Source organism: Larus michahellis, chromosome 3 (assembly GCF_964199755.1).
Source record: "Larus michahellis chromosome 3, bLarMic1.1, whole genome shotgun sequence".
NCBI classification, from domain to species: domain Eukaryota; kingdom Metazoa; phylum Chordata; class Aves; order Charadriiformes; family Laridae; genus Larus; species Larus michahellis.
In genome coordinates this window covers 93,629,805-93,657,294 of record NC_133898.1, presented here as the reverse complement: position 1 = coordinate 93,657,294, position 27,490 = coordinate 93,629,805, and the positions used below count along the sequence as shown (strand labels likewise).

At 43.8% G+C, this 27,490-nt stretch overlaps 4 protein-coding genes across 23 annotated transcripts in view; 2 read left to right on the top strand and 2 right to left on the bottom strand.

The window, feature by feature from the left end:
• DOP1A (DOP1 leucine zipper like protein A) overlaps positions 1-879 on the top strand; it is a 68,452-nt gene extending 67,573 nt beyond the window's left edge. For all 12 annotated transcript variants that reach the window (XR_012586316.1, XR_012586315.1, XM_074581284.1 and 9 more), the window contains one exon: positions 280-879. Coding sequence is in view for 10 of the 12 variants with exons in the window: in XM_074581284.1 (XP_074437385.1) it covers positions 280-585 (306 nt within the window). In the remaining 2 variants the exon portion in view is untranslated. The remainder of the gene's footprint in view (positions 1-279) is intronic.
• Positions 871-12,769, bottom strand: PGM3 (phosphoglucomutase 3). 8 transcript variants are annotated; one of them, XM_074581292.1, is made up of 14 exons: positions 12,645-12,769; positions 12,483-12,536; positions 11,358-11,563; positions 10,592-10,776; positions 10,020-10,087; positions 9,572-9,705; positions 9,235-9,430; positions 6,618-6,775; positions 5,538-5,621; positions 4,714-4,812; positions 4,281-4,397; positions 3,497-3,619; positions 2,536-2,709; positions 877-1,909 (listed from the first exon to the last, which is right to left on the bottom strand). In XM_074581292.1, exons 3-14 carry the CDS (start codon positions 11,559-11,561, stop codon positions 1,823-1,825), a joined length of 1,629 nt encoding a protein of 542 aa, XP_074437393.1. In that variant the 5' UTR covers positions 11,562-11,563; positions 12,483-12,536; positions 12,645-12,769; the 3' UTR covers positions 877-1,822. The 8 variants fall into 8 exon arrangements, with proteins under 8 accessions (XP_074437390.1, XP_074437393.1, XP_074437394.1 ...); XM_074581287.1 differs by lacking the exons at positions 12,483-12,536; positions 12,645-12,769 and adding exons at positions 6,063-6,137; positions 12,184-12,286 and having other exon boundaries at positions 919-1,909; XM_074581286.1 differs by lacking the exons at positions 12,483-12,536; positions 12,645-12,769 and adding exons at positions 6,063-6,137; positions 12,147-12,277 and having other exon boundaries at positions 919-1,909.
• On the top strand, positions 12,304-15,851 carry RWDD2A (RWD domain containing 2A). 2 transcript variants are annotated; one of them, XM_074581294.1, is made up of 3 exons: positions 12,304-12,695; positions 13,071-13,289; positions 14,398-15,843. In XM_074581294.1, exons 2-3 carry the CDS (start codon positions 13,092-13,094, stop codon positions 15,073-15,075), a joined length of 876 nt encoding a protein of 291 aa, XP_074437395.1. In that variant the 5' UTR covers positions 12,304-12,695; positions 13,071-13,091; the 3' UTR covers positions 15,076-15,843. The 2 variants fall into 2 exon arrangements, with proteins under 2 accessions (XP_074437395.1, XP_074437396.1); XM_074581295.1 differs by having other exon boundaries at positions 12,350-12,485; positions 14,398-15,851.
• A 5,600-nt stretch (positions 15,852-21,451) lies between these two features.
• Positions 21,452-27,490, bottom strand: part of ME1 (malic enzyme 1) — a 183,327-nt gene continuing 177,288 nt past the window's right edge. The window contains exons 13-14 of the mRNA XM_074581272.1: positions 23,977-24,075; positions 21,452-21,813 (exon numbers count right to left, since the gene is read on the bottom strand). Coding sequence (XP_074437373.1) covers positions 21,655-21,813; positions 23,977-24,075 — 258 coding nt within the window. The 3' untranslated portion in view covers positions 21,452-21,654. The remainder of the gene's footprint in view (positions 21,814-23,976; positions 24,076-27,490) is intronic.

Sequence of the window (27,490 nt, the reverse complement as noted above, 5' to 3'; positions counted from 1 at the left end):
TGGGCTGAGGCGGGGGGACTCGAATGCCCACCTGACACCCCCTTGGTGTCAGGCCGAGGACCGGCCGCCAGCCTGCATGCTCCCAGCCACCACTGCCACAAAGCCTGCTGTGTGGGGAGGAGCAGGAGATCTGCTTTGAAAGCTGCACTCCAGCATTAGGTGATAACACAGATATTTTTGGAGCACGGAAAAATACTTTATTGGGCATTACTCTTTTATTTTTATCTGTGCTTTTTCTGGTTTTAACCTGTATTATTTCCCATTTCTCTGTATTTACAGAAAAACCCAGAGGAGGACAGCTCAGGGAAAACACTAAGTTGGGAACCTGGCCACTTGCTTTTAACCATCTACACCGTTCGCAGCATCGAGCAGCTTTTGCCTTTCTTCAATGTACTCAGCCAAGTTTTTAACAGCAAAGTCACAAGCAGATGTGTGGGACACTCAGGGAGCCCTGTCCTTTACCCCAACTGTTTTCCAAGTAAGGACATAAAAATGGAGACCCTCAAGACCTTCTCCAGCAAAGCAAGACAAAAGATAGAAGAAATGGTTGAGAAGGATTTTCTTGAAGGTGTCATAAAAACATGAACCAAACCGGTACTATTCAGCTTATATGTAGTGTAACTATTTAAATGAAATACTGTATCTTTCCCAGTTGTATAGTATTCTTTTCTTACTTTGTATGTAATGAAATACTTAATGTTGTATTTAAGTTAAATATTTGTAAATAAGAGAAAAGTTCTGGATGTGGCCTGGATCGAGTTTAAATATTGGTGGCTCATATTGATTATGGTGCCTACTATTTACAGTATATGTTTTGTTGTCTTGAGTTCTGTCTTTAAAAAAAGTCCTAAAAAAAATACAAGGTGCACATTTTTTCAATTTGGTTCCAGTTTATTTTTGTCCCTTTTTTTTTTTTTTGATCCATTGGAACTTGTGCTTATTTAGCAATCTGGAAAATGTCATTATGCCAGGAGTTCATACACTGAAAGACACACTTGTCAGAGGTAGATACCCTGAGCTGAAATATGCGGAGGAGGGTATTTATGTATTTATAACATCGCATCCCATTACCCTGCCCCTGCGCACTGCTGGGGAGTAGTGCAAGGGCCACAGAAGACAAGCTTGTCTCTGGCCTTTCCCTCTTAAAAGCGATTATAAAGATTATTACAGCAAATTGCTTTCTAAGCAAGACTTTAATTTCATAAAAGTATCTAATGATTAATATTATTGCAATCATATGTTTTTACTTGCAAACGCTCTTTTGTGATTTCGTTTCCCCCTTGAACCGAGGTGAAGTGAATGTCAAGACCAGTGCCCACCTCTGCCTTAGGCTGTTTGCCCACAGACGACCGGATTCTGTGGGAAGGGAGGATGATGTTTCCGCAGCTCCTGCGAGCACAGGCACAACAGAGCTCGAGTCACACGCAGCTACCGCAAGCGCGCCGAAGATGGGGGGAGCTGGACTTCAGGCACAACGTGACAGTAACCTACGAAATACGCTGGGTGGGGGGCAGAATTTCTTCTGGGCATGATCAGGCTGCTGTCTGTTGAGAAGTGAGTCACCTCTAAGTCACTTCAGCCTCAGAAGTCAGACAAACTCACAGAGGGAGGGGGGAGTGTAATTCAGCAGCAAAAGCATCTCATTAAGAGGTAAGTTGTTAACAGAGGTAAAGAATAAGCAGAACAATATTCTGCTCAGTTCTGATTAACCTTTGCTATTCTCAGGAAGGGCTGGGTATGTCCATATTAGCAAATGGTAAAGAAAGTAATGTTAAAAAAAATAAGTCAAGTTATGAACTTTAACTGTAGTTTGTATCAGTTGTTACATAGGCTGGGGCGGTGCTCCTTTTCCACCAGCGAGGTGGTAAACAGCCAGGCTCACTTCGTGGGCGAGGGCATCCGCGTTCTCCTGTGGAATGTTTCAAAAGTCAGTTACTTGGTGTCAGCATGAGAAGGTTAGAGCAAATACGCAATAGTAAGAGGCAAGCGTTTTCCTGCAAATGTTGTGCTCCCCGCTCTGTCATCCTGAGGTGTCTTCTGCCAGTGTGGTCATGCTGGCAGGAAGAAGCAGGGAGGTGGATGTGAAGGGGGAAGAGCAGGAGCACTGCTTTTGCTGTCAACTTTAAGTTCACCTGTGGACTAATTCTTAACAGCAGACAAAGTGTTGGGTTTTTTTATTTTGCCTCTTATGAAATCATGCAGTTACGGGCTGCTTTGGTAACTTTTTTCTTGACCATGACTTCTCAGAAAAGGCTGATTTTTTTCCTTTCAAAGTCATCTAGTGTCGTATCTGCCTTTATAAACATTTAACTTTTAAAGATAAACATTGAGAACAGCAAACATCACCTTTATAAATAAAAGAAAATCCAAAGAGACTTTTTGTGATCACTCAGGTTTTCTCCAAAGTTAGCACGTGTTAAATGTGATGACGTGACGAGTATGTAAACATCCTTCTCCCTCCATCACCCAATGCTATGCAGAAGATGGTTTAACATAAACAAATCTACTTCATACATGAGGTGTTTAAGCTCTGACCTGTGTGTCTGCTTCAGCGTATATTCTGACTACATCTTCTGTTCCCGATGGACGGACAAACGCTCGTGACAATTTGTACTCCTTTACAAGCGCATCAATTTTCTCCTGCAGTCCTGGAGGTGTAACCGCCCGCCGTTCTGCATCCGTTGTGTCAATAACTCTCCTGTCTGCAACCTGCGGCATCAGAAACAGCCAGTTTATTTGTGCGCTGGAGTTGTATGATAAGAGCAGAACGGAAAAGGTCACAGATAAGACAGAACTTCAGGTTCTGAGGAAGAGCTGAATTTGGGAGTTCCCTGCTTAACTCCAACACTTTGGGATCTCTGCTCAGCTATAGCTCAGCATGGATTAGCCAAGTCCTGGGGGGGGACTCAGCTTGGAAAAAGAGTCAGTTCTGAACATGCCTCCTTGGGCAGCCTCTGAACTGAACCCGCAACTTCTCCTCCCAGTAGATCAGACAGCTTAAACTTTCTCTTCTGGTAAATTTGGAGCCCAGAGTTCCCTTGCTGTGTTGAATAGAATGCCACCACACAGGAGGCTGTTCTGCTCAAGCTCTTTGAGTACTGAAGATAAAGAAATAAGAGTTTGAACATTCAGTTCATACAAAATTCAAGCTATACGCAGCAAGAAAAATCCAGTTGCCCAGCAGGCAGAGACCTTAGAAAAATAGGATTTTTGTACGTTGAAAGGTAAGAAAGAAATTCTAAGTTAAAATTTGTACAGTTTTGGTCAGGTTTTTCCATTTAACATAGTTGGCTATTATTGCATCAATTTTATAAGTCATATTTTTATTTTAGTCCAAGTGAAATTCTGGTCCCTCCTCTGGGTTGGTTGTTTGGCCTACTTCTGCCCTTTAATGGGCTGTTTCAGCTTTGAAATAAAGCTTATCTAAATTTATGCGGGCAAGAGGTGCTCACAGCAGGGGCCCAAGTGACCTGAGGCAGAGTTGTGTGTAACTCACCTGAACTTTGAGCAGCCGATTGGGAAGATCGGTGTAGAGGGCATCCCACTGTTGCACTGTCAGACCTTTCAAAGCCAGGATTGCTTCAATTACCAACATGTCTGAGACAGCATCGCCGACTGTCTGTCAACAGGAAGGGAAGAAACACTGGAGCAGTCAACAGTGAAGAAATGAAGGCATGATTTGATCAGCGGAAGAGAGTGAAAACGCAGCCAGGCTGATGTGCCTCACTCGGGGTAGCTGAGGATGGGTGGTTTGTTGGTGGGGTGCTGTTGTTTTGTTTTTAACTCCTTATCACGCTGACCCTGGGGTAAGAACAGCAGATACTTGTAACAGCTCTGCCAAGGGCAAGTGCTAGTCCTCCCCTCACCTTTGTGCTGAGGGGCAGAACAAAGCTGCTTAAAGCTGGTCTCTGAAGGACTATTTGGCACTACCCCAGAGGAATAACGTCTGTGCTAAGACGGGGAGTCCCAGTGTTGTGTGGACATGGGCACTGGATCACCCCCATCCTCCCGTACCCCCTAAGTTAGTGAAAAACATCACATGAAAGGTTACTTGCTGTTGAATCGTGAACAAGTCCCACCCCTTCTTTGGGTCCTGAAACATAAAGGCTGCACCAGATAAAAGCATTCTGCATCCGCTCAGGAGAAAGTATTAAATCTCTCTAAAGAAGGCTGTTCCTGCTCTTTTCTTCTTGGGCCCCCCCCAGCAGCCTGACAGGTACTCACAAACAGGGTTAGCCCCGTGACTGTCAACATAGTGATTTGCTTCTCACAGTTTTTACCTGATTAATCAGGTCAATCATGTTTTCAAGCACCTTCGCTGCTTCTCTTTTTTCATCATCTTTCTCCTCTTTTGCCAGTTGTCTTACTTTAGTTTCAGCAGCTTTACTAAATAATACCTAGAATAACAAGACAAGTTTGTCAAGATCAGCCCTCATTACGGTATGTGCTGCAATGAGGAAAAAGCTTTTAGCATTTAAGACCAAATAACTGTCATTAATGTTTTCTACCATGAATTCCCATCCCCATATAAAACAGGATTTGGTGACAATGCTACAATAAAAAAAGTAAGTGGAAAAAAGTCTGTTCTCAAACAAGGAGAGAAAAGTCCTGTTTATAAATGTAAACAGGAAGTGAAAGACCTCCTTCTCCATCTAATTCAACTAAAATGTTGTACATATTGGCTGATGTTACACATTACGTGCTTATACTTACCGTACCATGTCCGTTTGCCTCAAAATAAACACCAACATCAAACTCCTGGGCCTTGTGATGCAAGTGCTTCACCCCTGTTTTGACACAGTGCACAGGTACCTGCAGCCCAAGGATAGGCAGAGAACATCAATGGTGTCAGAGACTCTCCTCCGTAGATGGGAACGGCGGGGAAAGTGCCAGGAGCCGAGCAGCACCCTGGGTAAACTGTTACAAACTAACCACCATTTCACAGCTACTGATGCCCCAGAGCTAAAATTACCTGCTATTTCTGCAGATCCAATTAAAAAAATTTCATTTATTCAAGTGGAAATAAAGGCCGATTTTTTTTATTTTTATTTTTTAAATAAATAAACAAAACCCCAAACCAAGAAAAGTACAATGTATTTTATGATTTCAGGGAAAACACCAGATTTCTATCCAAACTGAAGTAATACGTTAGCTCAATTTCCATACTGAACAACATTTAGCCTGTTGCAGAAAATGAAACAGCCAGTGTCAAAGCACCAAGGAGCCTTTACCGACTCACTTCATTGCAAAGCCATGAAGTCCACAACTTGTTCCAGAAGTAACAAGGGATTTTGTTTAGCTTTTGCCAAACTTTTTTTTTTTTAAACTAGTAAAGGCTGACTAGAACTTTTTCAGCTTTGCTCGCTTGCGTTTCCTTTTTACCACCAAATCGCTGCTGCAGCTTTGAAAGAGTCATTTATTTTAGCCTAGTTTAAGTTTTCCTAGCAATCTTATTACAGTAGCATTTATTTTAAAAGTAAACAAGCTTGCAGTAAAGAACATTTACAGAAAAATACCAGGAAAAATATGGAGAATACCTTCAGTGTTTCCTCGAGGTAGCGTGTCGAACTCCCATTGGCATATGCTGTTTGTACCACTGCCATCTTTAAGGCCTGTCCCACCTGAGCAAACCAAGAAGCAAAAAGAGCTTTACTGCCCGATAGGCACACAGCCAGACGAGTAGGGTAAATGGTAGGATAATCGGAATAATTAAACATACGTTCTCCTACAGACACTTAAAAGTCCTGGGCATCGGAGGAAGGCACCAGCTCACAGAGAACTTCTATACGGTTAAGACAACAGGAATTCTGTTCAAGTTTTTGCGTATCTTTTTTTTTTATGGCTGGCTTGAAGCAGCTCTCCAAGCTGTAGGCTTTCCAAACCCCTCTTCCACATTCAGCAAGCTCAGTGCACTGGCCAGACACACGGCGTTACATGAGGCCTTATACACACGCGGTAAAGTCAAAGCTTCCAGTGCAAAGCAAGCAAAGGCTGGTGGCAAGCACAAGTTCTCCTCACTGGCCAGCTTCTCTGCCACAGCGTAAAAAAGCAAAGACAGGTACCTTGTCTAGGTTTAGTATCATAGACACCAAGTCTAGGAGGACTTCTGAAAAAGAAAAGCTTTTTCTCTTTATCCCCTGTGGAGAGAGGACGCTCTGCGGCAGACTGGTTTTGGAATGGTGACATACAAACCCCTCCATTGCCACGACCAAGTTCTCATGCAAATGTAATGCCCAACCTTCATAAAGCTTTGCAGAAATGTTGAGGGAAGCACTGAACCCCAAATTAATGAAATATTAATGAAAGATACCAAAACAAAGAGAAGGGAACATCAATACTTCGTACACTGAAACTGGAAAAAAGTTCTCTCCCACTGAGAAAAGGTTCCAGGTTAAAATATCAGTGCTCAGATTTTTATCTGGAGCGTGGAAGTCATACCCTTGTAAAAACACCATTTTAGCCATACCAGTGAGGTACAGGATTGATCTCTTTTTAAACTGGGTTCACTTTAGGTAGATGTAGAGAGACCGCATACATACAAACCAACACAGCTTCCTTAGACTATTTTACACTTTACAAATTCAAGTGTCATCATTCATTTCATACGTTAGAGTTACCTTGGCAAGAAGTTCTTTAAGGAAGATACTAATTAAAGTTGCTATTTTATCTCCATCGATTAAGTGAAAATGGCCAGTTGCATCCTTATAGTAGTAAACAATTCTATCTGCATCGCCATCAAATGAGCAGCATCTCTCATTGGGCTTCATGTCTAGCCCTAGTGCACACAGAGTTAAAAATGCAAGTTAGAGAGAGAAAAAGACACAAAAATGTTTAAATTAGTCCCAGTGCAGATCTCATGTGGAAATTAGCTCTGGGCAGACACACACACACACACAACTAATGGTCTGAAATAGACATTGCTTTTCCTAAGAGACTGCAACAGGGAAGCTGTATTGAATGGCAACTGAAAAGTGCATATTCATCTCAAAAATATAAATATTGATATAAAAAGCACAGGTTCTCTAAACATTTACTACACTATGTCTTCTCCCCAAATGTCTATGAAAATCAGTCACAGAACATGTGTGTAGTCACATCTCTAAATTTTGGAAATAAGCACTGAAATAAGTCAATTATGGCACAAAGTGAAAAACCTGGCAGCAGAAGAACATCCACCCCTTTTCTCTCCCACTCAGTCACCACAGAGCATATTGAGTCGCACACATCACCCACAGACCGAGCCAAATCACTTTCCCCCGCAGAGCAAGCCAGTGTGTGCAGGGTGACACGCAGGCATGAGCCTGAAGCAGCGAGTGGCAGCTGACCTCAGCTGGACACGGGGCAGCAGCACGCTGCGCAGCCCTGGCCACAGAGGCAAACCACACTCAGGCAGAGGAGGGCTCCAGAGCCATGTCACCTGCCTTTCCTGGCAGGTGGCAGCTCCACTGTGCACTCTTGGTACAACACTACTGTGTACTTCATCCTCCAAGACACATGGGAATTGACTATTTTTTCCCTTGCATCAAAAATGTTTTTCTTCAGCAAGTATTTTGGGCCTTTTTAACGTTATTCCATTCCCACTCGACACATCTGCACCTCCCCTTTGCTTCCTTTTGCACAGGAGACACACTCTCCTAATGCAAGACAAGCCTGTGTCCCCATGCCAGCGAAGCCACCACTGAAGTGCAACTACAACAGGAGGCAGTGCATAAATCCTACCATTGAAAAACCAGCCCCACTCCAAAACAACCATGACCAAGACTTCTCAGAGCTGTACAAAAAACATACAAGTGGATCTGCTGGCCATAAAATACCTCACGTTTAGTTCGATGGATATTCAATTTATACAACAATGTATATAACGCAAAGAGTACCTGCCTCAAAAAATTTTCCAGGCTTAATGCCAATAGAGAAATAGCTGGAAAGCAGCCACCACCTGACACAGCAATGCCATACAAAAATTAACTGCTCTTTTATTAAGGTACATCTTGCTTTTCTTTAAGATAAACCTTATTAACATTACAGTTAACATTAACCTCAGAATCCCTTTCCCACAAACTGCAGCTGGCCATTCCCTAGGCTGATTTCAGAGTCCGAACTCAGCAGGGAGCTCCAAAGGGCAGACTGCACGCTGTTAACTCCTTCTTGGCAAAAAACACTTTAACACACAAGCAGACAGGAAAACTGTCCCACACTGCTGACACCTCGTCCTTCAGAGCACAGGCAACTATACCGCACAACTTGCCTGTTTCTTCTCCTGCATGTCTACAGGGACATATATCCCACTGCCACTGAGGTCCTCAAGCTAAAGCACGAGGTAATGGCAACTGCAACATTTAACAGGTTGAGACTCCCCATGACTCTAAACAGGAAGCTGTTACCACTTAACACTTCAGAGAAATCAGATCATTTATTTCAGCGAATGATTAGGAAACCACGTTTTCTTTTCAGAGCACATCCCTGCATGGAAACCATCAAGGGGTCTTAAAGCCACAATCCAGATGACACACAAGCGTCCACCGCCAGGAGGGACTGCCGCTGTGTTGCTCCCCTTTCTGCTGCTCCCCTTTCTGCATTTCTCCAGCACGCGAACAGCGTAGCAAGAGGGGAAACAACACTGTACTTCAGTGTTCAGATGCGGCTAGCAGCTGCAGTGCGGCTGCAGATGTCAAATGGAGAGTCCAGTTTAGCCTCAAATAATCTAACATCCAAACTAGCCTGCTCCCCCAGTCCAGGGATTTTCTTTTATGAGCTTTACGTGAGGTCGGCTGAAATAATTTCCTCACTGGTTTATGTTAATCAGTCATTCTGCTGGCATCAAGCTGCTAATTATCCCAGCTCTTCCTCAGGAACCTGGAAAAGTGTCTGCAATCCCATCCCACAATGTAAATGTTTCTTGATAACACAAAGGGAAGAAAAGTAAATAACAGTAAGCCAGTCCTGACTGATCTTTGGACTGCACCAGCTTCACACTCAGACCAGGATGTCAAACGTATTTCAGACAGTCAGAGACATGCTGTACTCCTCCAAAAAAATTAGACTAACATAAAACCAGGGATGTGCCAAACCCAGCCCTACGATTCTCCTTTTCCATTGCGCAAGCAGAACGATTCACGCAGTCACTTAGTAAGAAACAGGGAGTTCAGCTCATACAAAGATGATATGTCACTGCTAGACTCTGAGCCTTCAGCTCTGGAGAGGAGGTAAAAGGACATAAAATTACAGACTACGTACCTCTAGGTGGTTTCTGGTGAACTTTCACAAAATCTGCACCACATAAGTGATTGAGTTTCTCCTTGGTTCCATCATTATATAGGTGAATTTGCACCTCCTTTGGAAAGTAGGGCTGCATTTCTGATAGTTTCAGGGCTCCTATTCCATTGGCACAGTCAATCTTCAGGTGCCTCTGACTCTCTCCAGAGCTGGGAGACTTAGCACAAGGGAAGAAGAGGCAAAGTGAACTCATACCCTAGTGAAACCATGAGGCATGCTGAATTTGAAATTTCAGGCTAACAAACAGAAGACATTCATTTTGTACATTTGCATGAAGAAGACAACATCCAGTATTCACCTGTTTTATCAGCTCCGTAAAAGCTTTGGATAGTTTTTCATAGTAACCTTCCAGCGTTCCTTTCCCATACTGCCCTTGGGTGTTCTGACAGCAGACCATGTAATGTAGCTGTGGTGTTGTCACCAGACCATAATCTAGCATAAAATAAAAGGCACAATATTCAGAAATAGAATAGTAAATTGAATCCCCCTTAAAGGTTGTACAATATTTGCTATTCTACAATAAACAGACAAATGTGGTACAGAAAACCCATACGAAATTTTTCAAGTTCTGTTATGAAAAGACGAACCCTCCCACCTTGCATTAAAGCCAGAAAACTACTCTGAAAGAAGACTGTTACAAGCAAAAATGGAAATGATGTCTGAGCCACTGCTTTAGGGCTACATTAACAGAGTCACATTTACATAAAAACTTGAAATCAGACTAGAACTGCAAAAGTTTAACATACCATGGTACTGACCACCTAGAACGGAGATACCATCTATTACTGACTGTGAAAGTTTCTCGCTGCTTGGCCTGGAAAACAATAGATGAAACTGATAACCTTTGCAGAAGACATTTATGTATGGACTTGAGAAGGAAGCACATGTGAAAGTAGACTCTACAAGCTTCCTGCCAGTAGACTTGGATTCAATATGAAGAAATCCATACCTTTTTCTATCGTAGGCCTCTCCCAACAAAGAAGTTTGAAAGCCACCACCCCAGAGAATTGCAAAGACAAGTAAACTGTTGAACATACGTGGAGGTCACACAGTACACACAGAAAAAACAGCCAAACCCCCAGTAAAGCATCCTGTTCAGAAACAGCACTAGGAAGTTCTCATAACTACCAGGGAAGCTAATATAGGAAAAGCATCGGAAAACTTTTGTTTATTGCTATAATCATAAATTAATAGGTAGCAGACCAGACAAACAAAAACCCCATAATCTGGCTGTGGAGGGCTAAACTTCCAAAAGCACCCACGAACAAAGCATTGGCACTTCCATAAAATCAGCACACACACAGCATTTTGTAATTACCTGGTATCTCTACCAATAAAAACTGAAGCATCCTGGTGCTGGTTCACTGCTGCTTTTTGGCAGATCTCAGTTATTATTTTCTGTAATTCTTGCTCCTCTGCATTTGCTAGTTGTGTAGCATACTCTTCCCAGGAAGGGTGCAGCATTTCTCCAAGAGGATCAACCAGCTTTACGCCATTATCTTCCTTATAAAAAGAACAAAATACAGTAAGCCTAAAAGGGGGAAACTTAATAAAATCTCTTTGAAGACAGCTGACATATGGTTCAATCGCATTGCTTCTTTAAATATGGAGCATTTCTGGGAAGCAATAGGTTAGCTGTTTATTTAAACCTCCAACGAGCCCAAAAAAGTAATGTAACCTGCATATTAAGTACCGACTTTTTCACTATTATAAGGGGAGATCCTAATAACCTGGCATGCTCCACAGCAGCAAAAGTCTAAATGCCAATTTTGTAATTGCTGCATTTATTTTTTAAACTTGCAGATTTTGCTCAAAGGTTTATCTCTTCTCAAGAGTCCTTGCAGCTTGCCAACGTTACAAATTTCCTATATTACAGCATTTCCACAAGAGAAAATGATGCTTGTGTGTAGAGAGAAAAGTAACTTCAAACATGCCCGGGATCATATTTATAGGGAGCAGACTAAACACACCCTTTAAGCAGGTCCAAGTGCCTTCAGGATCTGGTCTCTCAGTACCACAAAGAGCTTTTGATTCCACCAGACCAATCACATCTACTTTTTTTTTAAAGAAAAGGTTGTTCTTACTTCAGGATTGTGAGATGCTGTAACCACGATGCCAATAGTAGATGCCACGGCTTTGGACCTGAGAACTGCCAGCAAGCCCATGCGGAACATGACGTGATCAAGCTGTTCGGCCTTGGTGCGAAATCCGGCAGTGCCATACTGAAGAGTGAGTCCAGCAGGTTTAGGATGCAATGCTGAGTATTTCTTAAGGGCTTCAGTATCCATTTCTAGAGAAGGAAGTAACACAGATACAAGTGAGAGAAGTCAAGTCAGTAAGTTTCACAATTTGCACTTTGAAGTGCAGATATCTTAAACCGTTCACATCAAAACCCTTGGTGGGACTGCGAGGGGGACCACTACCAGAGTAATTCAGGAAGGAGCCCCTACGTGCCCAGTACAGCATCGGATAAGTGGGGCTCGACCAGATTTCACCAGACCACGAAGGTGATTTAGGTGAGGAAAGCCACCATTCTCAGTCAGCTGCACCCAGGGATCCTAATAAAGTTATTGCAAAGGGCTGGCCATTTTTCACTGTAATGTTAGCCACCCAGTGGCCACGACTCCATATATTAACTTTTGAGCTCAAAAGCAGCCTGTCCTCCCTCCTCAAGCCCTGATAGCCACAGGGAAACCCCCAGCAGCGTCACCTGGATGTTTTACTCAGACGCCGGCCCTTCACCGACCCACCCCACGCCCTCAGGCAGCCTGAGGTGCAGACAGCCGTGAGGGCCGGCAGCAGAGGCGGTCACCCAGAGGCCCTCCACCACAAGCAGCCCCTTCCCTGCATGCCTGAGGGCCTCGGGGACCCACCCGAGCCCACTCGCGATGGGAGCGGAGCCCCACTCACAACCGCTCAACCTCCACCCGCCGCAGCCGCCACCACCGCAACGCTCCCCTTCCGGAGCCGGCGCGGCCTCGCCCTCAAGCTGCGCCCGCCCATTGGCCACGCCCACTGTCAATCAGAGCCGGGGGCCGGGCTGGGAGCCAGGGTTGGGGCCGGGTTGGGGGCTAGGGTCGGGCCCCAACTCCGGCCTTCGCGCCGAGCGCGCATGCGCGCCCTCTCGCGCAGCGTCCGTTTAACGGCCGCGCCGCGGGCTGAGGTGGCGGTTCTGGGTCGTTTTCCTTTCGCTTCAGCAGGTTCCTCACTGGGTGAGGTGGCATGAAGAGACGTGTCGTCTCCCTCTTCGCCTCCCTCTTCGCCTCCCTCTTCGCCTCCCTCTTCGCCTCCCTCTTCGCCTCCCTCTTCGCCTCCCTCTTCGCCTCCCTCTTCGCCTCCCTCTTCGCCTCCCTCTTCGCCTCCCTCTTCGCCCTGGGTGCTGGCCGTTCTCTGCCGTGGCGGTTGAAAGCAGTGCGGGACAGGTAAGGCTGTCGGCGCCAGTGCGCGGCCTGGTGGTGGCGGCCGCCGCTGGCAGGCCGCCGTTCCGCATCCCCTTCGCCTCTTCTTCCTTGGCGCAGGGTCCTTTCTCCAGCTTAGCTGTGGAGCACGCCCGTGAGGGACTAACTTCTAAGCGTTTTACACCCATGTGTATTTAATCATAGAATCATAGGGTTGGAAGGGACCTCTGGAGATCATCTAATCCAACCGCCCTGCCAGAGCAGGGTCCAGTGCATACTCTGCCCTTAAAAAATAGTGGGGTTTCCCCGTGGAGGCCAGCTTATTCGGTTGCACGGCGTGGTGCTGAACCTCACTGCATGTTAAACCTCCCGGGTTTGACTCCAGGCCTCTCGTTGCAGGTGTGTGTGGAGGGCAGTGCAATGGCTGTCGCAGTAAAAGATTGCCTGGAGCTCCAGCTGCTGGAAGTGGAAATGCTCCTTTCAATGTTTCCCAAAAAGGGTGAAATAAATCTGGATGAGGATGCTGTGCCCAGCGTGCAACGCTACCTGAGAAACAGTGATGGACGTCTGCCCCCGCAGCTCGAATATTCAATTGCTGTTGATGTAGGGGAGCCAAAGGTGAGAAATTGCACATGGATGTGTTCATGTGTGTTGTTTTCATTACTCCTGGTGCATGCAGACGCTTAAAAACTGCACTAAAAAAGGGGGGAAACTCCCTCCCTTATTTGCTGTTTCAAAAGTCAAGAGTAACAAAGAGCTCTTGTTTTAATTATTTATTTGACTCTTAACTTGATTTGGGCAAGAAAGGCTAATAGAATGATAGGCACAGACAACCGATGCGGCAGATCGTCAAGGAACTTGGAAAAATAATTAGTCATTTCACAATTCACTTCTCTGCAGGACTAATAATTTGATTGTATACTGTAGTGAAAGTCTCCTTATGGTATACAAGAGCCTCAAGCACCGAGGGTGCATGAATTCTCTCCTGCTCCTGGACCAGATGCTGGGTTCAGTTTCCAAAAAACTGAAGTGTTCCATTTTAAGACACTCTAGGAATAATCGAGAGAAATTCAACAGCCTGTGGTTTGTAGATGAGGCGAGATAATCTAGAGGTTTCCCCGGCCTAAAATACACATAAATCTTTTTATCCCCTATAATCCTGAGAATGTTCCCTCTGAATGGGTAGGGTGAATACCTGCTTAAAATAATAATAATGCCTCTATATACAATAAGTACTATCATAAACACTGTTCTGTATAACTCTTGGCCTTGTTTTCCTGGGATAGATCCAGATACTGGGCTGAGTTCTTTGATGAGACGTGTGTTTGGTAAGGACCAAGATTCTCAAAAGCCACTTGTCCCTTGCTTCAGACAGACTGGTAGTTTATCGCTGCAGCAACACTGAGCACGTCCTGAGAACATGCAATAGAAATATCCCTACAGGGTAACTGTGTACCTTCTTTCAAGCCACAGCGTTATTTCACTAAACAGCAGAAGATAACATTAGATATGTTATCTAATAACATGGCATGTTATTAGATGCCAGCATAGTGCAACACAAGGAAAGGAGCTGACAAAAGCAAAGTGGAAGAAGTAATTCCAGTCTTTAGGATGTTGCAATCTTAGTTACATCTCCTCATAATCTACCTTTGACAGGGAAGAAGTCTGAGGTGTCTTTCAGTAGCTGCAGAATTCATTTCCTTTTTGTGTATGTTCTGTTTTTAAGGTAAAAGTGGAATTGCAGGTACTGCTGCCTCATATGTATCCTCATGTAGCTCCTCAGCTTTTTGCAAGATCAGATGCGCTGCACAGACAGCAACAGTTGCAGCTCAACACTGATCTGGCTTCTCACATCAGCTCTTTGGATTCAGGTGAAGTGCGTGTATACGAAGCTGTGCAATGGCTGAAAGACAACACCTTGCCTTACGTGGAAAACAGTAAGATCTCTTCTGAAAGTGCTTCAAAAGAAGTTGTAGTTAAAGAAACACTGCATCGCATGTGGATCTACAGCCACCATATATACAGGCAGGAATTGAGAAAAAAGATTTTTGACTGTGCAAAGAAGTTAAATCTGACTGGTTTCTGCCTAACAGGAAAACCCGGTGTCATCTGTGTGGAAGGACTCAGAGAAAACTGTGAAGAGTTCTGGCGTGTTATTAGGTATCCCAACTGGAAGCATATTTCATGCAAGCATGTGGAGAACATAGAAACAGAGAAGAGCATTGATACTCTTCGTCTCTTTTGTGCTTTTGAAGACCTACAGTTTCAGGCACATGGTGATTATGGCCTGAGGAATGACTATCACATGGATCTTGGACAGTTCCTAGAATTCTTGAAACAACATCAAAGTGGACATATTTTTCAGATTTTATTTGGTGTCGAAGGCAAACTTTCAGACAAGTAAGAGAAACTGTGTAAGGAGTTCTAGTTTTGGACAGCAAGAGGTAACACTAACACTGAAATACCGTGCCTTATAGCTACTGTGGAAAGAGAAACTGTTTAACATATGAGAAGAATGGTTCAAGTAGTTGAGCTTCTGTTCTGAATTGCCATATATTTTTCAGAGGTGTTTACTTATTTTCTGAGATCCTAAAACTGGCATTTGTCACTGTGAGCCATGCCTCAAAGTGCTTGCAAGGTGATAAAAATCCCACACTGTAGTATCCTGAATTACACGCTTCTGTCTCCTTGTCTATGCTGTGCTGTGTGTTACTAAGCTGAGGTGCAGCCTTGTAGTTAACTTCTGCATACAGTTGTGTGATATCAGAGTGGCTGCAGTCACAGACTAACATGGTTTCCAACACAAAAGCACAGCCAGCTCAAGGAAATCTCGCCGCTTGTGCATGCAGTGTCTTCTACTGCTCCACAAATCATCTGCTTTGTCTACATTCAGCTAACCCGTGAAATGCAAAGGCTTGTGTCCAACCACAGCACTAAGCTTTGCTTTTAAATAAAGGGCAGGGGCAAGGAGAAAGAGGCCCGTATCACCTGTTCCCGTATATTCTTTGGGTTGTACCTATACAATTACATTGCTAATATCACTGTTTTCACAGTCCTTTTCATATCTCATTATGGTCCAGTTATGTTAATAGTAGTTTTTCAGCTGCTGAACTCATGGTATTTTATATTTACATTGGTAGGCCAAGCACCTTGGAAATGACAATGTGTAAGATGAGGCAGAAATTTAGTGTTTCCTCTGTTTTTCCCCTACATCGAGTAGGGGACTCGATTCTGAAGGGAGTGGAAGGTCCCATATGTAGGCCAGACCCAATCTGTAGGGAAGTCTGCTGTCTCCCTGGGGCCAAAGTTAAGGATGTCCAGAAGAAACTCCCTACCCTAGTTAGGCCTGCTGACTACTACCCTTTATTGATTTTTCAGTTAGGCAATGATGAAATTTCAGGAAGAAGCCTGAGGGCAATGAAGAAAGACTTCAGGGCCCTGGGACGGATGGTTAGGGGATCAGGAGCACAAGTAGTGTTTGCTTCTATCCCAACAGTTGCGAGGATAGATGAGAAGATTAATAGGAAATGCCAGCTGTTCAATGCCTGGCTCAGAGACTGGTGTCATCGGCAGGACTTTGGGTTCTTTGATTATGGGCTGCTTTTCAGGGCGCCAGGCCTGCTGGCAACAGACGGCAAAAGCCTGTCTCAGAGGGGGAAAAGGGTTTTAGGGCAGGAGTTGGCGGGGCTCATTGACAGGGCTTTAAACTAGATTCGAAGGGGGATGGGGATAGATCCAAGCTTGCTAGCAAAAAGCCTGAAGGCGGCATGCTGGCACTAGACTTGGAAAAGATAGGGGGCGTAACCAGGCTCCTTAGGAATAAGTCTGGGGGTGGCAGAATTTCGGCTCCTGCCAGTAAAAAGGAGAAAGGACTTATAGCCCAGCTGAAGTGCTTATACACTAATGCATGTAGCATGGGCAACAAACAGGAGCAGCTGGAAGCCATTGTGCAGCAGGATAATTATGATGTAGTCGCCATCACAGAAACGTGGTGGGATGACTCACATAGCTATAGTGCTGCCATGGATGCCTATAGGCCCTTCAGGAAGGATAGGCAAGCAAGGAGAGGCGGGGGTGTGGCCCTGTATGTTAAGGAGTGTTATGAATGCTTTGAACTAAATGATGGTGACAATGAGACTGAGTGTTTATGGGTAAGAATCAGGGGCAGGGCCAACAAGGCAGATATCGTAGTAGGAGTCTGTTATAGACCGCCCAATCAGGATGAGGAGGCAGATGAAATATTCTATAAACGGCTGGGAGAAGTCTCAAGATCGCAAGCTCTTGTCCTCGTGGGGGACTTCAATTTGCCGGACATCTGGGAATACAATACAGCAGGGAGGGAACAGTCTAGAAGGTTCCTGGAATGTACTGGGGATAACTTCCTGACACAGCTGGTGAGAAAGCCAACTAGGGAAGGTGCCCTGCTGGATCTGTTGTTTGTAAACAGGGAAGGTCTTGTGGGGGATGTGAAGGTTGGAGGCTGTCTTGGGAACAGTGACCATGAAATGATAGAGTTTTCAATTCTGCGAGAAGCAAGGAGAGGGGTCAGCAGAACTGCTACCTTGGACTTCTGGAGGGCGGACTTTGGGCTTTTCAGGAGCCTGGTTGACAAAGTCCCCTGGGAGGCAGTCCTCCAGGGCAAAGGAGCACAGGAAGCCTGGATGATTTTCAAGAAGGAAGTCTTAAAGGCGCAGGAGCAGGCTGTCCCCATGTGCCAGAAGACAAGCCGTTGGGGAAGAAGACCGGCCTGGCTAAACAGGGAGCTAGTGTTGCAACTTAGGGAAAAAAAGAGGATCTACGGCCTCTGGAAGGAAGGGCAGGCCACTCAAGACGACTACAAAGAGGCAGTGAAGCTATGTAGGGAAAAAATCAGGAGGGCCAAAGCCCAGCTAGAACTAAACCTGGCTTCTGTTGTCAAGGACAACAAAAAAAGTTTCTATAAATATATTAGCAATAAGTAGAGGACTAAGGATTATCTCTGTCCTCTAGTAGATGGGGCCGGCAACATAGTGACCAAGGATGAGGAAAAGGCTGAGGTACTTAATGAAGTCTTTGCCTCAGTCTTCAGCAGTAGGACCAGTTGTTCCCTGAGCACCCAGACCCCTGAGCTAGAAGACAGGGATGGGGAGCAGAGTGAAGCCCCTGTAATCCAAAGGGAAACGGTGAGGGACCTGCTTCAGCACCTGGAGGTGCACAAATCTATGGGGCTGGATGGGATCCACCCAAGGGTATTGAAAGACCTGGTGGAAGTGCTCGCCAGGCCACTTTGCATCATTTATGAGCAGTCTTGGACAACCGGGGAGGTCCCAGCTGACTGGAGGTGAGCAAATGTGACACCCATCCACAAGAAGGGCCGGAAGGAGGATCCGGGGAACTACAGGCCAGTCAGTCTGACCTTGGTGCCTGGGAAGGTCATGGAACAGATCCTCCTCAGTGCCATTACATGGCACATGCAGGAGAACAGGGTGATCAGACCCAGTCAGCATGGGTTTGTGAAGGGCAGGTCATGCCTATCAAACCTAATATCCTTCTATGATAAGGTGACCCACTTAGTGGATGAGGGAAAAGCTGTGGATGTTATCTACTTGGATTTTTGCAAAGCTTTTGACACCGTTTCCCACAGCATTCTCCTGGAGAAACTGGCTGCTCATGGCCTGGACAGGTGTACTCTTCACTGGGTAAAAAACTGGCTGGATGGCCGTGCCCAGAGAGTGGTGGTAAATGGAGTTAAATCCAGTTGGTGTCCAGTCACAAGTGGTGTCCCCCAGGGCTCGGTGCTGGGGCCGGTTCTCTTTAATATCTTTATCAATGATCTGGATGAAGGGATCGAATGCACCCTCAGTAAGTTCGCAGATGACACTAAACTGGGCGGGCGTGTTGATCTGCTTGAGGGTAGGTTGGCTCTGCAGAGGGATCTGGACAGGCTGGACCGATGGGCTGAGGCCAATGGTATGAGGTTCAACAAGGCCAAGTGCCGGGTCCTGCACTTGGGTCACAACAACCCCATGCAGCGCTACAGGACTGGGGCAGAGTGGCTCAAAAGCAGCCCAGCAGAAAAGGACCTGGGGGTGTTGGTTGACAGCCGGCTGAATATGAGCCAGCAGTGTGCCCAGGTGGCCAAGAAGGCCAACAGCATCCTAGCCTGTATCGGGAATAGTGTGGTGAGCCGGACTAGGGAAGTGATCGTGCCTCTGTACTCGGCACTGGTGAGGCCCCACCTCGAGTGCTGTGTCCAGTTTTGGGCCCCTCGCTACAAGAGGGACATTGAGGTGTTGGAGCGTGTCCAGAGAAGGGCTACAAAGCTGGTGAGGGGTCTGGAGGACAAACCTTATGAGGAACGACTGAGGGAGCTGGGGTTGTTTAGCCTGGAGAAGAGGAGGCTGAGGGGAGACCTTATCACCCTCTACAACTACCTGAAAGGAGGTTGTAGAGAGATGGGGGCTGACCTCTTCTCCCTGGTGACAAGTGATAGGACGAGGGGAAACAGGTTCAAGTTACATCAGGGGAGGTTTAGATTGGATATTAGGAGACATTTTTTCACTGAAAGGGTTATTAAACATTGGAATAGGCTGCCCGGGGAGGTGGTGGATTCACCATCCCTGGAGGTGTTTAAAAAAAGGGTAGATGGGGCACTGAGGGACATGGTTTAGAAGTGGCTTTTGTCAGGGTAGGTTAAAGGTTGGACTCGATGATCTTAAAGGTCCCTTCCAACCTCAGCAATTCTATGATTTCTGTAACATACAGAAAAATGAAAAAACTATATTTGTATTATATATTAAATAAAAATACATATACCTTTACCAACATTTCCTATGTCAAATTAGTACTGAGAGACGATTTTCCATCACCTTGTAACAGGAAATGATATTAATGGCTCATTAGGCAGCATTTTTCTATGGGGTGGTGTGCTGAGTGTGTATTTACATAGTGAATTGCAATTCAGTCTTCCAGTTTATAATGGATTATCATACTTAAATGTCATGAATGTAATACGTAGCTGAAGAATGCTACTGAAAAGTCCCCAGTAGCTGTGCTCTAACAAAACCACCATCTTGCTGCCTTCCACTTGAGAACCGTAATATGAAAATTGGTACTGAGCAATGAAAGCAGACCGTTGAGCTCTAGAGAGGTTTGGCTGTTGGAAGCGAAAAACCAGGCCATTTCAACACCAGCTGTTTGAAGACTCTGTTTTCAGTACACTCAGCTGATGACTAAAAAAATAACATATTATTTCAATTAAAACACAGGGATGTGTTTTAATACTTTTCTCTCAATAGCAATATATTGAAATACAGAGGATGGCAGTATTTCTGGTTGATCAGAATGACGATGAACAATTCTTTGGTTTGTTTTTTTTTTTAAAACCCTGATGTATGAGCACAGATTCCGCATGATCATGACTCAAAAACAATAAACCAATTTGCATTCGGTCCTGTTGGGAAGTTGCCACATGATAAACTTCTTCCTTTAAAGTAGCAAAATGAACCGGTTTAGAAATAGGCCTTATCTATGAGATTTCAAGCAGAAGGAAATGAGGAAGGCAGCACTGGAATAGCTCAGAAGGTCTGTGCAGGAGGATGGTCAAACACTTCGGCATTAGAGCTGTCTAGAGCTTTGTTTGTTCATTTTTTCTACAAGAGGAAACTGCTAGTAGTACCATCCAAGTGTATCCTCCTAAGGAAAACCATAGACTCCTGAGTTTTCTTTCTGGAAATGCTAATTATGAATCCAGAATAATGCAGGTGGTGAGTAGTGTCCCCGGATGCTTCCGGTGAGGTTTGCAGAAGGAATCACTTTTTTTGTAAAAGAGTGTCACTGCCCGGTATCACTTTTGATAACTGTCTGACAGATGAGAAAGGGTAAAAAAAAAAAAAAGTAAGAATACATCTCTAGTTGAAATTAGTGTGTAAATGAACGTATTCAGCATGCTGAATTACCAATGAAGTTGCCAAAACCATTTAAAAGACAATACTGAAGAAATTGAGCTAACAGATCATTCAAATAGTAGTAAGCCAGAGAAATAATGATGAACTCTTTTCCCATAATAATGATTCATTTAGTAGACCTCGGCTGGGTGACTTGGGAGTTTGTTGCAAAGAATGATACTTCATCACATATGATGTGTGTTTAAGAATACCTTGGCCTCAAATACTACAGGAATTCACAAGGTTTAATACATAAAAAACCTAGCACTATCCAGATAACTGATGTTTATAAGAAAACAGTCAAAAAAAAAGCCTATTCATAACACTTTGATACTCCCTTTTTGTCAAGAACATGGAGTCCAAGCACTTCCATGAACTTCAGCATATCAGAACAGTAGTTATCTTAGTGGGGAAATTAAATTTTTGATCGTTTACAGGTCTTCAGCTTAGCTAAGTAATGTTAAAATACTCTAATTAGATGTGAACAAATGGTTCTGCAAGTTCAGTTCTTGTTAGAAAATTTTCATTACTCTACACCGGAGTGACCAATAAGGCTTTTCTTTGGAGGAAAATATTCTAACCTTACTGTTGTTCTAAGTTTTGGCTTTGTTTTTTTTAAATAACAGCTTGACAATTTATGCAAATTACATTGTGACCTGTCATGGATTAAACAGGCATCGTACACATTTCTTAATTTTCCATGGTACCATTTGTCTGCTTAAGTTCTCATTGACATTTGTGACAAAACTCTCAACTCAAGATACAAACACTTATTTCGATAAAACATCTGTGAAACTATAGTGTAGGATATCTCAATTAAAATAACAATCAAAATAACCAAACAACACAAATAGATTTCTCAGATTAATTTTTATTATCTGATGTATAATTAATATGATTTCTTGATCTGAGTTTCTAACCCAATATTACAATTTAGAAAAAGTTTTCTGCATCTTAAAAAATTAGCTATTCTTAGGCTTCCTAAGAAGCCTAAGAAATGTTCTGAGTATTTTAATGCTTTGTAATTGGTGCTAGTTTGTTCATTCTTCATTAAATATTTACAGTTTCACTTTCATGGCTTCTTCAGGCCAGGTGTAGGAGTCAGCCACAAAGCTGTTATAATCGGTGGTGTAAACCTGAGAGCGGATGAAGGCTTCTAGGTCCTTGGGCTGAGGATAGGTGGAGGCAGTGTTATTCCTGTAGGCTTCTTCTGCGATCTAGAAAGATGCATTAAAATCCGAATCAGTGCTGATAAACCACTTGCGTACATTTAACAGGACTTAAAAGTAGGAATTAGTTCAAAATCAAGATAAGACTTCATCTTCTCCGGTGCTGGCAGTCACCTATGTTCACACTGGATCCAAGCTAGTATTCAACAGGTAAGACGAGGAACAGGATAATGTTTGCATTTAAGTGAGTCTGACTCATGCTGCTTTTGGACAGGATTACGTGTCTTTGCTGTGAGAAATACAGTGCTCCTCCTCGCCCAGTAATACCTTAGCTTTTATTGTGCTGTGGTGGATAAAATATTCCACAAAACCCAAGCACTGAGATATAGTTTTTGCTTTTCCATCACCAGGTTACCCCTGGTTTACCCTCTTCTCCAAAGCACTGTAAGAAAAGTGTGATTTGTTCAAAGCCTCCATGCTCCCTGCATATTAGAGAAGTTTATTATTTGCCATAGTTTGACAATATATTTCTTAAAGGTAAACTCATGATAAAAAATTAGTCCTACACAGTGCACAGGTTTAATTCTAGAGATGGCTGGGAAAAATATGAATATTCGCTTGCTCTTTCCTCACCCAGACCATACCTAAGTGAAGCAATTATGCATCGCAAATATAGCTGCAACAAAAATGAAATTTAGAAGGGGTTGGAGCCCACTCAACACATAAAAGTAGCCTCTCACGTCTGAAGGGCACCTACTTGAGAAATCTTTAGAGTGGATATTCCTCTGTGAAACTAAAGAAGTTTGACAGGCTGGTTTTAGGTGGCAGCACTGCGTGGGAAGCAGGTCTGCTTCAAACTGCACTTGGCAAACAGACAGACCCTCCTACTTTGAATGAAAGGAAGACGGTCTCCTTCCTGCTCTCCTTAGCTCTCTCCTTAAAACATAAATGTTCCAGCTTGGTGAGAAGCTGAGACCCCAATTTGCCATATTTAGATTCCTTTCTAGGATTACTCTGAAGCCCAACTTGATTTGACAGAGCAGCACTTTGGGTGTTTACGTAAGGGTTCAGGTTCAGGTCTGTGTGCATAATTATCATGGTTGAATGAGGTCTGAATTTATACCCCGCGTTTGGTATGCCAAAAAACGTTGAGAGTATTCCTCCCCTGGAAAAGACAGAGGCCATTGCTAAACCTCTTGGGCTGGATGAGCCAGAATAGGTATTTGCAGGAATAAAGGTTCAACAGGGATCAGGCAGAAAGGATCATTTGGTGACGTTTTCATTTTGTGCATTTTATATAACACGCACAAGTAGAGGAGAAATTTCTATCAGTGTGTTCCTGCCAAACACACAGGCACACAGTTTGATTTCGCCTGAGGAAACCAGGTAACATTTTGACATCTACAGAGCAGAGTCATTACTGAGTGAAGCTCAGGGAACTGTTTCATGCGTGAGGGCTCCTTGTTATTCTTTCAAAAGAATATGCAATAAGTGGAATTATTCACAGTAAAGTGACCAAGACAGAAAACAATAATTGGAGCAAAAAAGGTCACAGACCAGCAAAACAACCTCCTAAAATGCTGCTTCTCCACCCCGAAAAGACAGAACAAAGGAGGAACTGGGATAAATACATTATTTGAAAGCTTCCTCTTCTTCTTTCCAGGACAGCCGAATTTCTTAAGAAACTGTGGGTTTAAGGTCAGTTACTGAAAATCCATCTATATTTGCCAGTAAAAACCAACCAATCGAACAACCCCTGACCCAAACCTGAGCCACAAACAAAAAGCATCCCCTGTAGTTAGTTGTTCTGATAGGCCAGAGTAAGGATGGGAACGAATGGGACATACGCCTGGACACAGGGTGACACGCGCTCTCTTGACAGGCAACTGATAATCATGCAGGGCCAAACGCCTTCAGCTGTGCAGCTCGTGTGGCTGTACGCCTGGGGACCTGCTCCTAAACTGGTGGACAGTACAGCTGGGGCTCTACAGACGTAAACACTTGCTATAGTTCCGTATCTTTCCTTCTTGTATTTGGATTACATTTACATTTATGAATTTAAATTTAATTTTGAGACTCCTACTTGTCCAAGATTGATTGACGTAAACTATCTTCAACTTGTGTGAAGGTGTGCTAGGTGATCAAAGCAAATGCTCAATTATGCAGAGAGCGTGGGAAGAAAAGCAGCCACAAAAAAGCAAAATGACTTACCCTCACAGCAATTTTCAACGACACGTGCTGAATAGTGACTAACGGAGGGTACAGACGACCTTCCTTTAAATTCTCCTCTGAAACTTGCTGGGCTATTACCTAGAAATAAAGCAGACGTGTTTAACTTGAAATGCAGGTGCAGCTGTAGCTTTATTAGACGGTGATCTAGTGTTAAGCAAAGAAATGGCTCCGCTTTGGCAAATCACGCAGATACTGCTTAATCCACCTCGGCAGTGTTTTTTACAATAGCCTTATCATTAGGAGCTGGAAATTTAAGGAGTTAAGCCCTTTTCTCACTTGGATAATAAGACTTATTCAAGTCTTGAATAAGTCCATGCCACACATAAACTAGCAAGTAGTTCACGGCGAGATAGAAATTCCAGCCATCAATTGCAGTTGTGTCAAAGACTTCTAAAATTAAAGAAGCACCCATTATTCTGACAGTTGTCAAGTCACCCTGTGCCGAGAACAGAGCTGAAACCCCTAAGTGTAAAATGCTTTCAACAAAATTACTGGTGGCTGAGCAGGTTTGTTGTGTGTCAACCACTGAACAAAGTAAAATAAAATTAAGATTACGCAGGGACTTTTAAAGCCCTGCTGGTCACTGCAGTCAGGTTTAGAAATGGAGGGTCTAATGCTGAGACAGAAAAAACACTGCTGCAAGAAAATGTCTGTCCCCGCCATCTGTCCTCACCACTTGAAGGCTGCAGTGGGTCTGTCATCTCAACCGTACCAAGATGGTGTATATATAACTAGAGAAATTATTTTGCGCTTTGCCTGATTTTTCACCAGACTGACCAGAGGAAACAAGGAATGATACAGAAGTTCTGACAGCACATCTGAGAGGAGCATCTCCTCCATGGCCTGAATATTCCTGCCTCATTGTCCTAGCAAGACTCCAGGAATAAACACATCAGGAAAGCACAGCAACTTGGAGAAGTAGGTTTTTGCTGATTGGCCATATAAAAACCCTTCTATTACCATGAGGCGTGAGGACATTCTCTGCAGAGTGAGGAGAGACACTGCTGACACTGTCTGCTTAAGAGCTTCCTCTATTTCTGCAACAGACACCTTTCAAGAAGCAAAGGGTCCTGGGACCGCCTTTGGGTCTAATGATATTTCTGCTATCATTAGCTAGAATTTATTTGTCATTTGGGGATCTGAAATAGAAAATAGCCTTTCAGGGTGATCCGGATTGGGATTTGCTGAGCCTGAGAATCAGTGGATGCCAGTTTGCTAACCTGTCTTCTACTCTGTAATCTCTTCAGTAGACTTGAAGGTCTCATTTCTTTAACTACCCACCTTTGTACCTTCTGGGGAGCTGCTAGTTAGAACAAAATCTAAATACCTTCTAAGCAAACTACGCACAAACTTCATATATTAAAAATGGTCTGACTTTATGCAGATTTTAATAGCTACCTTCAGTAACATTCTCTACTACAGTTCTCAAAACAAATTATTAAAAAACATTAAGACACATTTGCATCAGCAGAATCCAAATTTCAAATTTCTCTACCTTGCTTTGGGACAGAAGGGAAATGACTGAGGAGGGGATGTCGCCCTCTGAACAGCTGGAAACATGTAACAAGGAAAGGAGGTTCTTTGTATAGTGCAAGCTTATACTTCTTAAATCTGTTACAGTTTATGAGCAGTTTCCATTGATGTCCAGTACATTAGGCTTGCTCCTGGAGTATATCCTTCCGTTTAGTTTAATCCAAAAGCAAACCAGTCCCCCTCTCCTCCCAAGATCATGCCACACTGTGGAGCAAGGTGGAGTGTGTAGGGACACCAGGGAGATGTGCTCCAGAAGACCATTCTGATGCAAAATAGAAGAGTAATGTAGAGGCACCTTTAGTGTTCCCATCAGGAGAAATGATACATTTTTGTGCAATTACAACTTTAGCTAACAAAAGGTTAGAACCAAATCAGTGACTGATCCAGGAGTGCTACTGCATGATGTGACATGTAGGGATAGCCTGTGGATGGATGGAAAACTCTGGTCTGGGTGGCATCTGGTGGAGCCATGTATGACCCATCCAGAGGTTCTGAAAACACCAGGCAAGTCCAGGAAACACTGTGAAATGCAACCGATACCATGGCCCAAAGAGCAGGCAAGAAGTGCACTTTGGAGGGAACATTCCAGGAAGATACTTGAAACAGAGCACAAACTGCTTCCCACAGTTCCTGCTGCACGTGGGAAGTAGGACCTTGTGTACGTCGCTGGCAAACAACTAGGACCGCGTCAGAAGAGATGCCTGGCTATCACCAATTCATCCTTCCAGGCAGAAGTGGGTAAATAGTTTGAATTAAAGAGCAAACACTGCAGCAACTCCAGGTTCAAAAAGAAACAGTGTTCTTTCTCTTCTGCAATCTACCCAGCGTGCTGGTAGCTGTAGCAAGTTTTGCCATTCGGAGTGGAAATGCTAACAAGGGCAGTAAGAGATCATACTCTTGTTGAGTATAACAAGTAAAGGAAAATTATTTGTTTGCATTTTAATCTGATATTGAAAATACAGCAGCGATAAAAACCCACTAGGGGGAGCTAAAACAACGTAAAATCTAGTTTTTGCTTTCCATAATAGCAAGTGGGTTATTTAAAAATGACAGGCGGCCCTTTGATGAAACAAGATGTGCACCTGAACGTGTAAAGAGGAGCTTACAACATGAGAATTCTGCTGCTAGCAGTTTAATGGGGCTCTGCAGGGAAGATGAAATCTGAAGAAATCAACAGCAAGTTGCTGCTAGGGTAATGCATCACTGCAAAAAAAAAAAAGGTGCAGGAGTAGAGTACTTCTGTTTTGCGATGGGGTTGACAGAAGGCAAGCCACAAAACATTCGGGCAGGGCCCAAAGTGGGAGAGGTCACAAGCTTAACTATACAGATGCCATGCTAGTCCTTCTGATGTACTCCTCTAACAGCGTTAAAAACTCTGCAAAAACACAGAAACAGGCATTTTCAAAGAGAACGACAACTTCTTCGTGTGGTCTCTGAAAAACGATCCTTGAGAACATCAGTTGAGCGGCAGGGGAAGAAAATGATGAATCAACATTTGGAATTATTAAGAAAATAAGAGGTGACAGAGAAAATGTAATTATACCAATGTATAAATCCACAATGTAACACCGCTTTGAAGAGCGTGCGTTTCTGCTCCACTTACTTCAAACAAGAATGGGATGGAATCATGAGGGGTATAAAGAATAACAAGGATGATCAAAAGGTTATTTTTTTGTACAAGGAGACAAAAAATAATTAAATAGACTTGGGAGATAAAAGAGAAGACTGAAAGAAAATAGAAAATACAGAAGACAACTGAAGGTGAACATTTCTCATGGCACTATAGGGAACCCAAATCATCAGACAGCAGGAAATTGTAAGAGGAGAGTTTCTTTTTCTGCAGAACTCATAATGAAATTGTGACTCTAATTGCCAAAAGATGTTCAAACGTATAAACATGTTTTAAAAGCCACTAGGCTCATTTATGAAATAGAAATCCATGTAGGGATAAAACTTCCAG